Source organism: Dama dama, chromosome 1, assembly GCF_033118175.1.
Source record: "Dama dama isolate Ldn47 chromosome 1, ASM3311817v1, whole genome shotgun sequence".
NCBI lineage: Eukaryota > Metazoa > Chordata > Mammalia > Artiodactyla > Cervidae > Dama > Dama dama.
The window spans coordinates 36,195,575-36,207,954 of NC_083681.1; the positions used below are offsets into that span (position 1 = coordinate 36,195,575).

At 45.6% G+C, this 12,380-nt stretch overlaps 1 protein-coding gene across 6 annotated transcripts in view; it reads left to right on the forward strand.

Annotated features, from left to right (window-relative positions):
* PLEKHA7 (pleckstrin homology domain containing A7) overlaps positions 1–12,380 on the forward strand; it is a 213,709-nt gene that overhangs the window by 160,590 nt on the left and 40,739 nt on the right. For all 6 annotated transcript variants that reach the window (XR_009693577.1, XM_061146728.1, XM_061146734.1 and 3 more), the window contains exon 10: positions 5,091–5,558. Coding sequence is in view for 5 of the 6 variants with exons in the window: in XM_061146728.1 (XP_061002711.1) it covers positions 5,091–5,558 (468 nt within the window). In the remaining variant the exon portion in view is untranslated. The remainder of the gene's footprint in view (positions 1–5,090; positions 5,559–12,380) is intronic.

Below are 12,380 nucleotides of genomic sequence, written 5' to 3' on the forward strand. Positions count from 1 at the left end.
TGAAAAAATGGGGTCAAGGAAGGAAAAGATGTTGGAAGCTAGTACATTTGTATCTGATGATGTGCTAAAGGCTTCCCTGGTGGCTCAGACACTAAAGAATCTGCCTGCAAAGTGGGAGACCCGAGTTTGATCCCTGGGTCGGGAAGATCCCCTGGAGAAGGAATGGCAACTCACTCCGGTATTCTCGCCTGGAGAATTCCATTCCATGGACAGAGGAGCCTGGCAGGATGCATTCCATGGGGTCACAGAGAGTCAGACACGACTGAGCAACTAACACACGCTCTTTAGGTGCCAGACCCAGCGTGGTGCTCTTTCTGTGCCTTTTCTCCTTTATTACTCATAACCCAAGGAGGTAGGGGTTGCTGTCCCCACGTTGCAGATGAGGAACCTGAGACCAGAGAGGTCAGGGAGTTGCCCAAGGTCACTCAGCTTCTATGGGCTGGAGCCAGCTGTTGAATCCAGGTTTAACTGGCACTAATCCTATGCACTCTGGGTTTGTCACGCTTGGAAAGTGACACATGTGGCCACAATGATCACCAAAAGTCAGGAATTCCTTGTGTTTTAGACAGTCAGTGATACCAGGTGCCCGCATCAGTAGTAATGACCTGCACAGGACGGGCTGTTGTCGTCTCAGCTGAACATCAGCGCCGTGCACGGCCTCTTCTCTGAGTGACACAGTCACTGACAGCCGAGGGGTGCTCCCTTCTTTCCCCACCACCGTGCTAAATTGAGCGCTGCAGATGTCTTGTGTGACAGGTCTCCTGATTTGAGAGGTCATGTGTTACATTGCAGGGAATTCAAAGAGACAGGGAGAAGACCAAAAAACACTTTTGCCTTAAATCCTGTAACTTAGTAAGTTAAATGCTTAAGTCAGGTAAGGTAGGGGAGTCGGGAACACTCCCTTCACCTTTTTTACCTGTAGCCATAGCCTGATCATTTTGGACACAAAGGCATCTATCTTATCTTGGGTAAGGCCCAACAGCTGTGGAAATAGGAGCTGTTGTTCATAACCCCAAGTCTTACGGCCGGGTGGCAAGCAGACTCCCATTCTTTTAGGCACCCTATTAGGGTTTGTTTTGCAGTAAATGCTGGTATAAATCTGAGAAAAAAGTTTCTCTGAGAAAAAAGTTTTATCTTTCTCAGTCAGCTTTATTTTTAGGATGTATTGGCATGTGTTGGGATGTGTACACTCGTATGTATACACAGACAGTAAGGATTAAGATTTATAGTTATAAGTTAACTCCAGGGTTAGAAAAGACTGGCAAATTCCGTGATTTGGGGTCAGCTCAAGAGAACAACAGTGTTAAATGTGGTTACTGTGATTAAATCAGGCTTTAGGGTTGTCTGGCTCTGGTAGCAGAGGCTATTTTCTATACTATATCACTAAGTGCTCGCCTCATTGGGAATGTATAGGTTCTCAGTAAAGACATGGAGGTTGAAAGAAAAATCCTCATTACAGTTGGTTGGGCTAAGACATTGTACCCATAACCCTTGGGTTCTGAAGTTGAAGAAATCCTCTTCTTTTTAATTTAAAATTTATTTTATTGAAGTATAGTTTATTTACAATGTTGTGTTAATTTCTGTATAGTAAAGTGATTCAGTATTATATATTGTATACACACACATATATATATACACACACATATATATATGCATATTCTTTTTCATAATCTTTTCAATTATGGTTTATCAGAGGTTCCTGAATATAATTCCCTATGCTATTCAGTAGAACCTCATTGTTTATCCATTCTATATGTAATAGTTTGCATCTGCTAATTCCCTATGCTATTCAGTAGGCCCTCATTGTTTATCCATTCCATATGTAATAGTGTAATAGTTTGTATCTGCTAATCCCAAACTCCCAGTCCATCCCACCCTTCCCTCCTGCCACTCCCCTCCCCCACAACCATGAGTCTGTTCCGTGTCTGTGGGTCTGTTTGATAGACAGATTCATTCGTGTCATATTTTAGATTCCACATGTAAGTGATATCATGTGGTATTTGTCTTTCTCTTTTTGAATTACTTCACTTAGTATGATTATCTCTAGGTCAACCCATGTTGTTGCAAATGGCATTATTTCATTCTTTTTAATGGCTGAGTAATATTGCATTGTATATGTGTACCACATCTTTATGCATTCATCTGTCAATTGAAGAAACCCGCTTTTCCCTTCAATTCTAGTGTCTTCCATTTAGGTGCATATTTGTTTCACTGTATGGCTTTTATGACAAGGTGTGAAAAGAAAGACAAAGTTAAGATTTATAAAGTGTACTTTGTAGAACAGAGATGTCCCTTTAAAAACTTAGAGTAAGAATTACTTTTTCTGAAAATTCCCTGGCTGTCCAATGGATAGGACTCCATGCTTTCACTGCTGAAGGCTCAGATTCAATCTCTGGTCAGGGAACTAAGATCCCACAAAGCCACGTGGCACAGCCAAAAAAAGAAAAAGAGTTACTTTTTCTTAAAAGTGTGGGCCCCTGAATATTTCACATGTTTCTTCTACTAGAGCTTATAGACCCACCGGACTTTAGGAATGGAAAGGTTCTTAAAAGTCACCATCTAAATATGTCAGTATAAAATGATGTAATAGGACTCCTTCTACTGTGAGTAACAGAGCCCAAACTCAGACTAGCTTAAGTGAGAAACAATTTATTGATGTACAACCAAAAAGTCCAAGGATATATCTGGTTTAGGTATGGCTAAATCTAGGAGTTCAGGACAAGTCTTTAAGATTCTGTTTCTCTCCATCTGCTTTCATTCTCAGATGTGTGTGTGCTAAGTCACTTCAATTGTGTCTGACCCTGCTTCCCTATGGACTGTAGCCCTCCAGGCTCCTCTGTCTGTGGGATTCTCCAGGCAAGAATACTGGAGTGGATTGCCATGCGCTCTTCCATGGGGATCTTCCCTTTCCAGGGGTCGAACTCATGTCTCTTACATCTCCTGCATTGGCAGGCATCCTTTACCACTAGCACCACCTGGGAAGCCTCATTCTTAGATAGCTGTTTCCTATGTAGTTGTAGCAGCTCAAGACCAGCTCCAGCCAGAGTCCCAGAACTAGCCCTGATTGGCCTGGATTGGGTAATGCGTCAGCCTGTGAGCCAGTCACTGAGACTTGGAGCCTCAGATTGAAAGGGACAAGTAGAGTCAGCAGGACATAAACTACAAGTACTGAGAGTGGGGTAGGATGATCTCCAAATGAAAATTCAAACTCTGTTAGCAGAAGGGGTGGGAGATTGGGGAAAGATGTCTCCTAGTGATGGATAGAGGAAGTCCAAAGAAGCTTATTCTTTCCCCCCAAAAGCTTTGGGCTTTCATGGAAAAGTAATGAGTACATGGGGCTTACCAAGTGGTGTAGTGTTAAAGAATCTGCCTCCCAATTGCAGGAGATGTGGGTTCAATCTTTGTGTTGGGAAGATCATCTGGAGTGGAAATAGCAACCCACTCCAGTATTCTTGCCTGGAAAATTCCATGGACAGAGGAGCCTGGTGGGCTACAGTCCATGGGGTCACAGAGCATCAAACATGACTGAGCACGCACAGCACACAAGGACATGCACGGACATGAGGTATGGAATTGCTTTTCTCCGTTTCCATGCCTGTGTTAAGGCTGACAGGCCAGCACACATGAAGAAGTAGACCTGTGTTAGGGGGTGTATTTTCACTTTATATTGACATTTTAACCAACTCCCTGACTGGATGGATTCTGCCTTGAATCTGTACTGATTATTGGTAGTTTAAGTTCTGAGGTTGTTGCAAGGACACCTGAGGTCTGGCCATCGAGATATAAATGCAGCAGCACCTCTGTTGTTCGTTCTTCTGTTGAACCCTCAGCCTTGGCCATTTCAAGAAGTGATGGACATCAAGGCCAGGACCTTTTTACCGAGGACTATGAGTCGACTGGCTGCCTGTCCAAGAGTCCCTGGTAATTTTTCTGGTCCTTCTGAGCTAGGCTGGATTGTGTTCCCCTGCCTCCTCAGTCTAAATTCTGCTAAGCTTGTGGAGCTGCTGCTGTGTCCCTGGTTCCAAGTAATGAGAATGCAGATACATCTTTGACCCAAGGAGTGGGGAGAGAGGCAGCTTCCAGTGGGAGATGGGCCATGAAAGAGGCTCTCTTCTCTATGCCCTGGAAGCTCTTTAGGCTCAGCCCACATCCTCACCTGTCACCACTACCCCCTTGTCCTGTATAGTTTCCAGGTCTTCATGTGTGCAGATCATAGACAAACAGGTGGAGAGGCAATAGAGAGTCACAGCTCCAGTGCTTAGACTCTGCAGTCTGCCTGAAATTAAGTCCTGGTGCCTCTTTTTCTCAGCAGGATGGTCTTGGGCAAATCATTTTATCTTCTCTGTGCCTCAGTTTCCTTATCTCTGAAATCTGACTAATAATACTGCAGGAAATTGTTGTTAGGTCAGTGTTCTTACATTCCTGTTTGAGCAGTTCCTTGACAAGATAGATAAGTGGCCATATAGAGAGATTGCCGTGCTGACTCTTCACTCAACATCTTGGAAGACTGTTAATTATGCTGCTCATTGTATTTTGGGCTGTGCTGGATGCCAGCAGGGGAGACCCAGGACTCAGGAGTTTTCTATCCAAGCTTACCTGCCCCAGACAGACAGGTGGACAAACAGCAAAAGGGGAAGGCATGAGACTGTCATACATATACCATTTGTTTGTTCAGTAGTGTTTATAGAGCTCCTATTCTGTACCATCATTATGTGGAAGCTCTGGGCATACGATGAATGGCCAGCTGGGCCTCAGGCCTGAAGGAACTCGTAGCCTACTTGGGCACTAGATGAGTAAACACGCAGTTATGGTCCAGTGTGATTAGTTTGATAGTGGAGTCAGCTGAGATCCTGATCTAGACTGGGACTGTGTGTAGGGTGGCTTCCTGGAGGAGGTGACATTTAAGCCAGATCCCAGAGGAATAGAAGTTAAGCCAGCAGCATAAGGAAGTAGGCATGAAAGGGGCTCCAAGCAGAGGCAACAGCCCATGCAAAGGCCTGGAGTTAATTGGAGTGTAAAGTGTGTTCTTTGGCGAGTCTTGGCTAGGGGTTCTGGTCTGGGCTGGGCTGAACGTGCTGTTGTCATTGCAGGGACACGGAGAAGGTGGAGCGGCAGGCGGTCCCCCAGGCCAACCACGCAGAGTCCTGTCGAGAGTGTGGCCGCGTGGGACCCGGACATGCAAGGGATTGTCCTCATCGCAGCCACGAGGATTCCTTTGGATTCGAGAGGCGGGAGCAGGAGGAAGACCGGTACCGCTCCAGGGACCCACTGGAGGGCAAGCGGGACAGGAACAAGGCCAGGTCCCCGTACTCACAAGTTGAAGAGGACGCCTTGTTCGTGGATTTACCCAGCGGCCCAAGAGGCCAGCAGGCTCAGCCCCAGCGGGCGGAGAGGAATGGTGTGCTGCCCGTCACATCTGGCCCGGGAGAGCAGAACGGGACTGCTGGGTACCAGCGGGCCTTCCCTTCCAGGACCAACCCTGAGAAGCACAGCCAGAGGAAGAGCAGCCTGGCCCAAGTGGAGCAGTGGGCAAAGGCCCAGAAGGGGGACGGCAGGAGGTCAGTAACAGCTTCAGGATCGCTGCTGCTAGCGAGCGTAATAACGTTGTGACAGTAGCTATCACTTCCCCAGCACAGGCTGGGTATGAGCTGGCCTTAAACTCTTTATCCCATTATCTCCATAAATCCCTGCAACAACCTTGTAAGGAAGGGTAAGAGCCTCAATTTATAAACAGAGAAACTGGAGCTTGGAGGAGTAAGGGAACTTGCCTGGGGCACACAGATCAGTGGCAAAAACAGAGTTCAGAGCCTGTCCGTGAGCCTGCCAAGCTCACCCGAGATCATATACGGAGTTGGGGCTCCCCATGTCCCAGGGAGCATGCCATGAGACTGTCCGCTTATAGATAGTAATTGGTCGTCTCCTCTTACTTCGCTACTTCTCTGCATCCGGGATATAGTTGTAGCAGTTAAGAGTAAATAGAGATCCCTTTTTAATTCCAGGTGTGGGAAGTGCTCAGGCACTGTTGACATTCGGCTTTATTGTACCCATTCCTTCAAGAAGTGGTTTTAATTATTTAGAGGGAAGACATCACTTGCTATTTGCAAAGCGCTGTCTGTATTTTATAATTTTAGGTTCATTAGGACACATTTCTGAACGTGCAGAATTCAGGGTCACTCAGCTTCCCCAGTGTCCTAAGAAGCCACTGTGTGTTGTCTAAACTGTGAAGACACCAGCTCCCCTTCACCATCCTCAGGCTTCTAAAACAAGCCTCGGACTGGAGACAAGACAGCAAAGTTGTGGTCCATTCAGAAAGTCTGTAATCTGATCCAGGTGGTCTGCTGTGAGGTTAAGTGGTGGAGAACTCACAATGGAAGCTCCCTGAGCAGGTGGGCGACCTTGTGGGTCAGATGAGGATAGCCCTCGGTGTTAGAGCTGAGATTCTGTCCAGTTCCCTCCTGACACGGACAGGGTGTCAGTTCTGTTTGATCAGATTTTGTGTCTTATTGAAAACAGCTGCTGCCCTAGGACACGTAAGGGGAAAGCTGCTGTTCTTGGTGCCTGGCTCAGCAGACCCCCTAGGAGGTAGTTCTGAGTGACTTTGCTGCTGAGTGAGATTGGAAACTAGCAGGGGTTGTGTCGTGCAGGTCCTCTACTCCAAGGTAAGGAATTTGGATTTTATTTGAAAGAGCAATAGGGGGAGCTGCTGGAAGGTTGTGAACAGGTAAATGGTGTGATCTGATTCACAAAGAAGATCAGAGCCTAGGGAACAGGCTGTTGCAGTAGTCCAGTATGGTGACATCCTGGTGATGGTGGAAACAGAAAGAAATAAATTTGAGGTACATTTTGAAGGTTGAGACAGAAAAGCCTGTCCATGAATTGGATGTGCTGAATAAGAGCAAGGGAGGAACAAGGATGATCCGTCAAATTTTGAATTGAACAAAATTTGTTCTGTGTGGTTGCTGAGAAGGAGAAGTCTTAGGAACAAGTTTGGGGGTGCAAATCAGGGATTCCATTTTAGACATTTAAATTTGAGAACCTATTAGATCTCCAGTGGGGGAGACGTCTGGGAAGCAGGTGGATGTGGATTGTGGTGTGGAGGTTTGGCATCTGGTTGGACATGTTGATGGGGAGCCCTGAGTGAATAGGTGGTATCCCAGCACTTTGTGTTACAACAGAAGGGAGAGCCAACAGAGGAAATGGTGTGTCGGGCAGAAGCTACTCATGGTAAGTTAGCTGTTTCCTCTTATATATAACAATTCTTAGGAACTGAAATCAGTATGGGGCTGACTAGGGCAGGTAAAAGCAAGAGAAATCAGAAATAGAAGCAGAGAGGAGGGGAATGGGTTTGGCCCTGATAAGCCTGAATGAAGAGTCTGGATTTAATCTTGGAGGCTGGTAAAAGCCACTGATGAACTTAAAATGGAGTGTGGCATGATAGCTTTTAATATTTAGGACAGTGGCTTGAAGGGGTATTGGCAGGGAAGAGGGATCAGGATAGCTGGGGAGAATTTCAAGACTAGGTAATCTAATTTAATCTAATCTAATTACCTAATTCTAAGGTCAGGTACTCCTTACCTATTCCCAGTTCTAACATAGCAGACCCATGTACATGGTGAAGAAATTTCCCAGGGGATTCTGATGTACCGCCATCCAAAATGAGACTACACAGTCAAGTTTTTTTTAGTAGTTTTCAGTATTTATCTATTTCCAAATAAGATATTTTTACTGCTTGGTTTCTTGATTTTTCAGTTTTAGTTAGCTATTGACATTCTACTCTAGAAAGTAAAGATTTAAGTCTCTTATTCCCCTCTCTGCCTTTCCTTTCCAAAAACACACTTACTCTTATTCCAGCTTTATAATATAGCTATCATTTTTATTTAGATCACTAGTCAATTTTTATATAGTTACATAATGTAAAATATAAATATTCACTGCTGGACCATAGTTTTCTCTGTACTCATTACTAATTTATCACTAAACTCAGAGCTAGATGTGTAAATCTCCCTTAATTCAGGGCCCTCAAATAGTAATTTACTAATAAGGTAAGAAATCAAAATAATAACAATGGGTAAATACTAAAAAATAAGTGCCCTTCTATTTTATTTCAGAAACCTAGATCTACTCCCTGACAACCAACCACTGCATTAAAAACAAGATAAAAATCCATGTTCTTCATGTTGCTTTGTTTCACTTAATATACCAGTAAATCTATAGATATTTTAATATATCTTGGCTCACCTTCCATATCAGACATATAGACTTAGATTATTAATTTGAAATGGTACAGAATATTGCATTATATTCATCTACAGTGATCTTTATACCATTTCTCTGTTGATGGAAGATTAGGTTGATTGTTAACATTTGCTATTACAAACTATGCTGCAGTCAATGTCCATGGCCAACTCTCTTTACAAATAAGTCCAGGTATACTTGAAGAACAGATTACTTAAAGTAGAATGACTAAGTCAGAGGATATATCTGCTTTCGATTTTGATTGATTTTACAAAATTGACCTTCAACAGTGTTATTTCAGTTTATACCCCCGCCAAAAGTGTCCCTGTTTCCCCACCCTCATATTATCTCTGAAAACTGTATTCAGTTAACTCCTTGCTCTGGTGGCCATATAGAAGATAGTTAAGTGGAGTAGAGTCTGGAAAGAACACGGTCAAGTGTGAAGTGGTCATATTTTGGGTAGGAGGCAAGGAAGACCTCAGTGAAAGCAGTGAAGATGGTGAGGATTGTGAGGATGGGATGGATAGGATACATGGATGCTGAGATTGGGTAGGTACAGGGCTTAGTGAACTGATTTATCCAGGACTGGAAGGTGAGGAGGGCCACAGGTGGAGTTGAGGTTAACCTTAATGTTTGACTTGGTTAATAGCTAGGTGTGGTACTGAGCATGGGAGAGAGGAATAAGCTTGAAGAGGAATGTGGTACCTGTGGAATGGCCATGTGGAAATAAGCAATAGGTTCTAGGGAATGTGAGTTCAGGTTAGGGAGAGATTTGGAAGTCATTGCCATGGAGGTGGTAACTGATGCCCAGGCAGTAGTTGAGATCACCCAGGGTTGAATGCTTCAAGCAGCTGGTTTTTAATTCTGGCTGCACAATTTGGTCATTTGAGGCCCTGCCCAAGAGATTTTGCTTTCTTTGGTCTGGGGCAAGTTCAGGGCATCAGTCTGTTTTAAAGTCTCTCCAGGTGATACCAATATATGAGAGAGGTTTGACATTTACTGAGGCCCATGTCCCCTGCCTGGAAATCTGATTCTAATGATCCCAATTTCAGCCTGGACATCAGGAGTTTTCAAAATACCCCCTACCCCTGGTGATTCTAACATGTGCTCAGGGTTGAGAATAACTGGCTTGGAGGAAACAGTAGCAGAGGACCAGCGGCAGACTTGAGTCTTCCTTGGTGGTTCAGTGGGTAAAAAATCCTCCTGCAATGCAGGAGATGCTGGCAGATGTGAGTTTGATCCCTGGGTCAACAAGGTCCCCTGGAGGTGGGCTTGGTAACCCACTCCAGTATTCTTGCCTGGAGAATCCCATGGACAGAGGAGCCTGGTGGGCTACAGTCTATGGGGTCATGAAGAGTCAGACACGACTGAGTGACTTTCACTTTTCAACGGCAGAAGCCTGAGGATCTTCAGTCCCAGGGGGTGGGCAAAAGAGAGACTGCTTAAAGAAGTCTAGTAGGAGACAGGGGAGGAAAACCCGGGGTATGGTGAGGGGGGATTCATTTGGAATGAGTCCAGTCAGCAGCTTGCTTCCTAGATGTGGTGCTTTCTGAGGAGGTTTGTCACCTGGAAGGAGAATCTGAAACGTCAGTCTCTGCTGGTCTTGCACTCAGTAGCAGAGGCCTTCGGTTTCACGGAGCTGCTTGAAGGGCCTTAGGTGGGTGGACCTTCATAATAGAGCTGGAGTTTTGCAGTTAGGTCAGGAGGCAGAGTACTGGGAGGGCAAGGCAGAAGGGAACCAGAAAGAAGGCATGGCCAGTGGTAAACCTTTGTGACGGGGATGCAGAAATGACTTTCAAAAGTTGTGCACCTGATGATATGCAGTTATAAGTGGCGATTGTGAGATGTGTCTGGCAGCCCACAGACCTAGGTTATTCTGCTACACGTGTTGGGGGCTGGGGGCAGATCAAGGAGCTAAAGAATGAGAAGCCAACTGCAAGGAGGTAAAGGTGGTCGGGGAAGGTGTTGGACTGTCCCTAGGACATGGAGCCAATCTTATCTAAGGGGCAGAGATGAGGTCTGTGGATGAAAACAGCTCACTGGCCTTGGAGGTCATTGTGCACTGAGTGAGTGGAATCTCAGCCTTGTGTTGGAAGCAGTGCTCGGTGGGCTTCGGGGTTGAAGACGACCCTTGGAGAAGAAAGCTGTCAGCCTCTGAGGTCAACAGAGCACTCAGTCTTTGATTATTCACGTGTATATGAGAGGGATTGCATATTACATATCAGAGTTATCTTTATTTTCCCCTTACTGATGTTTTTTATAATCTCTTACAGTCAAGTAATAGTAGGTCTGGCTGCTTAATAAAGGAAGCTTCTCCATTTGAAAATACAGAAGAGGGATATCTATGCTCTGTATGATGGAGACTCTGCTAATCTCATTAGCTAGAGCACGTTGGACTTGGCAAGGAGGGTTATTTGAACTGTAATGTGATCTCGTATTCGAGACTCTAGACCTCACAAGGAATTATTTCTAACAGTTCTTTCAGTACATGAAGGTGTCTATTATATTTCACTTTATTAAACTCCTTTAGAATGGTGGTTTGCAAGGGCAGATTGATACAGCCTTAGAATCTTACCACATTCTATGAGGTTGATTTGAAATTCTAGCCTTTCATGTTTTCCTAGTATTTAAAATAATGCATACTTGTATAATAAAAGGCAGGGGTGGGGGTAGAGTCAGGGATGCAGATGTTACCACAAGGAAAAGTGAAAGGCCTGTGCAGTCAGTGTGGAAGCTCAGGTGAGGGCCATCTGCTGCATAAGTATCTGGTTATAAGAACTGATTTCACATTTGGATATGACTATTTTACAGGGACTGTATCAGAATATGTAGGTAGATGCCTTTTGGAACAGGGAGGGCCCATGGCAGAGGGCAGGAGGTGTAGAGTCTTCTTTTTGGATAAGGCTGAGGTTGGGGTCCAGCAAATGGGTCTGCTCTTAGGACAGCTGCTCTGGGTGCTCCTCCCTGCTCCCGGGGGACCTTTACCTCATCTTACAACCCTGTCCACTGTGTCCTTCCCCCTACCATCTGTTAGTGGTGTTTTGGCCTCTGACACTAGGACTTACTATTACACTGGGGTCTTTGGAGTTACCCCTCCAATGGCCAGCACTGAAGGGGTGGCAGGCAGTGTATTAGCAGAGGGCACAGGCTAGAGGATGAGCTGGGGGCTTTGGGGCACTGCGCCGTGTGAGCGAGTGGGTAAAGGGGCTCTGACCACCTGGTCGCCATAGGCCAGCATGGGGAATGGGCTGCAGAGCCAGACTGAAGGGGTTTACGGGGTGAGCAAGGCTGGTACTTGCTTTGCAGAGTTTGCATTTTGCTTCAGGTGGAGGAAACGGTGGTTAGTACAGTCAGAACTCTCAGGGGGAAGCCCCTGGCCTGGTTTCTGCCACACTGCCCCTTCCTCAAACACAGTCCCCTCTGAGAAATCCATAGCAAACCTGCCACCTGGTGGCAAGCAGACACGCTCGAGGAGTCTGTGCTAAAGAGATCTTAAAATCACCTTCCTTAGTTGGCAGAGGTTGGCTTCTCAGTGGTAAAGAATCCACCTGCCAAGGCAGGAGACAGGGGTTCAGGCCCTAGGTCTGGAAGATCCCCTAGAGGAGGAAATGGCAGACCACTCCAGTATTCTTGCCTGGAAAATCTCATGGACAGAGGAGCCTGGTGGGCTGCAGTCCAGAGGGTTGCAAGAGTCAGACATGACTTAGCAACTAAACAACAACAAATTGCAAAGGTAACAATAAAAAGAGAATAAAGTCACTATTTTATTTTTCTGGTTTCACCATGGGGCATGTGGGATCTTACTTCCCCAACCAGGGATCAAAATCTGCACCCCCTGCACTGGAAACTCAGAGTCTTAGGCCCAGGACCATGCGGGAAGTCCCGAAAGTCACCATTTTTGAATGACAACTACTTCTAATCCTCACAACAGTCTATTAAATGGTTCTTATGAGCCCCGTTTTACAGTAAGGAGAGTGAGGACATAAAAGATACTAACCTGAGGTCCTACAGGTAGGAAGCGATGCAGTGAGTTTAAGCACAGAACAGCACTTCTCTAACATGAGCCCCTAGAGGGCTTGTTAAAACACAGGTGGCTGGGCCTCAGCCCCAGGGTTTCTGATTTTGGGTGGGGCCTGATAACCTGC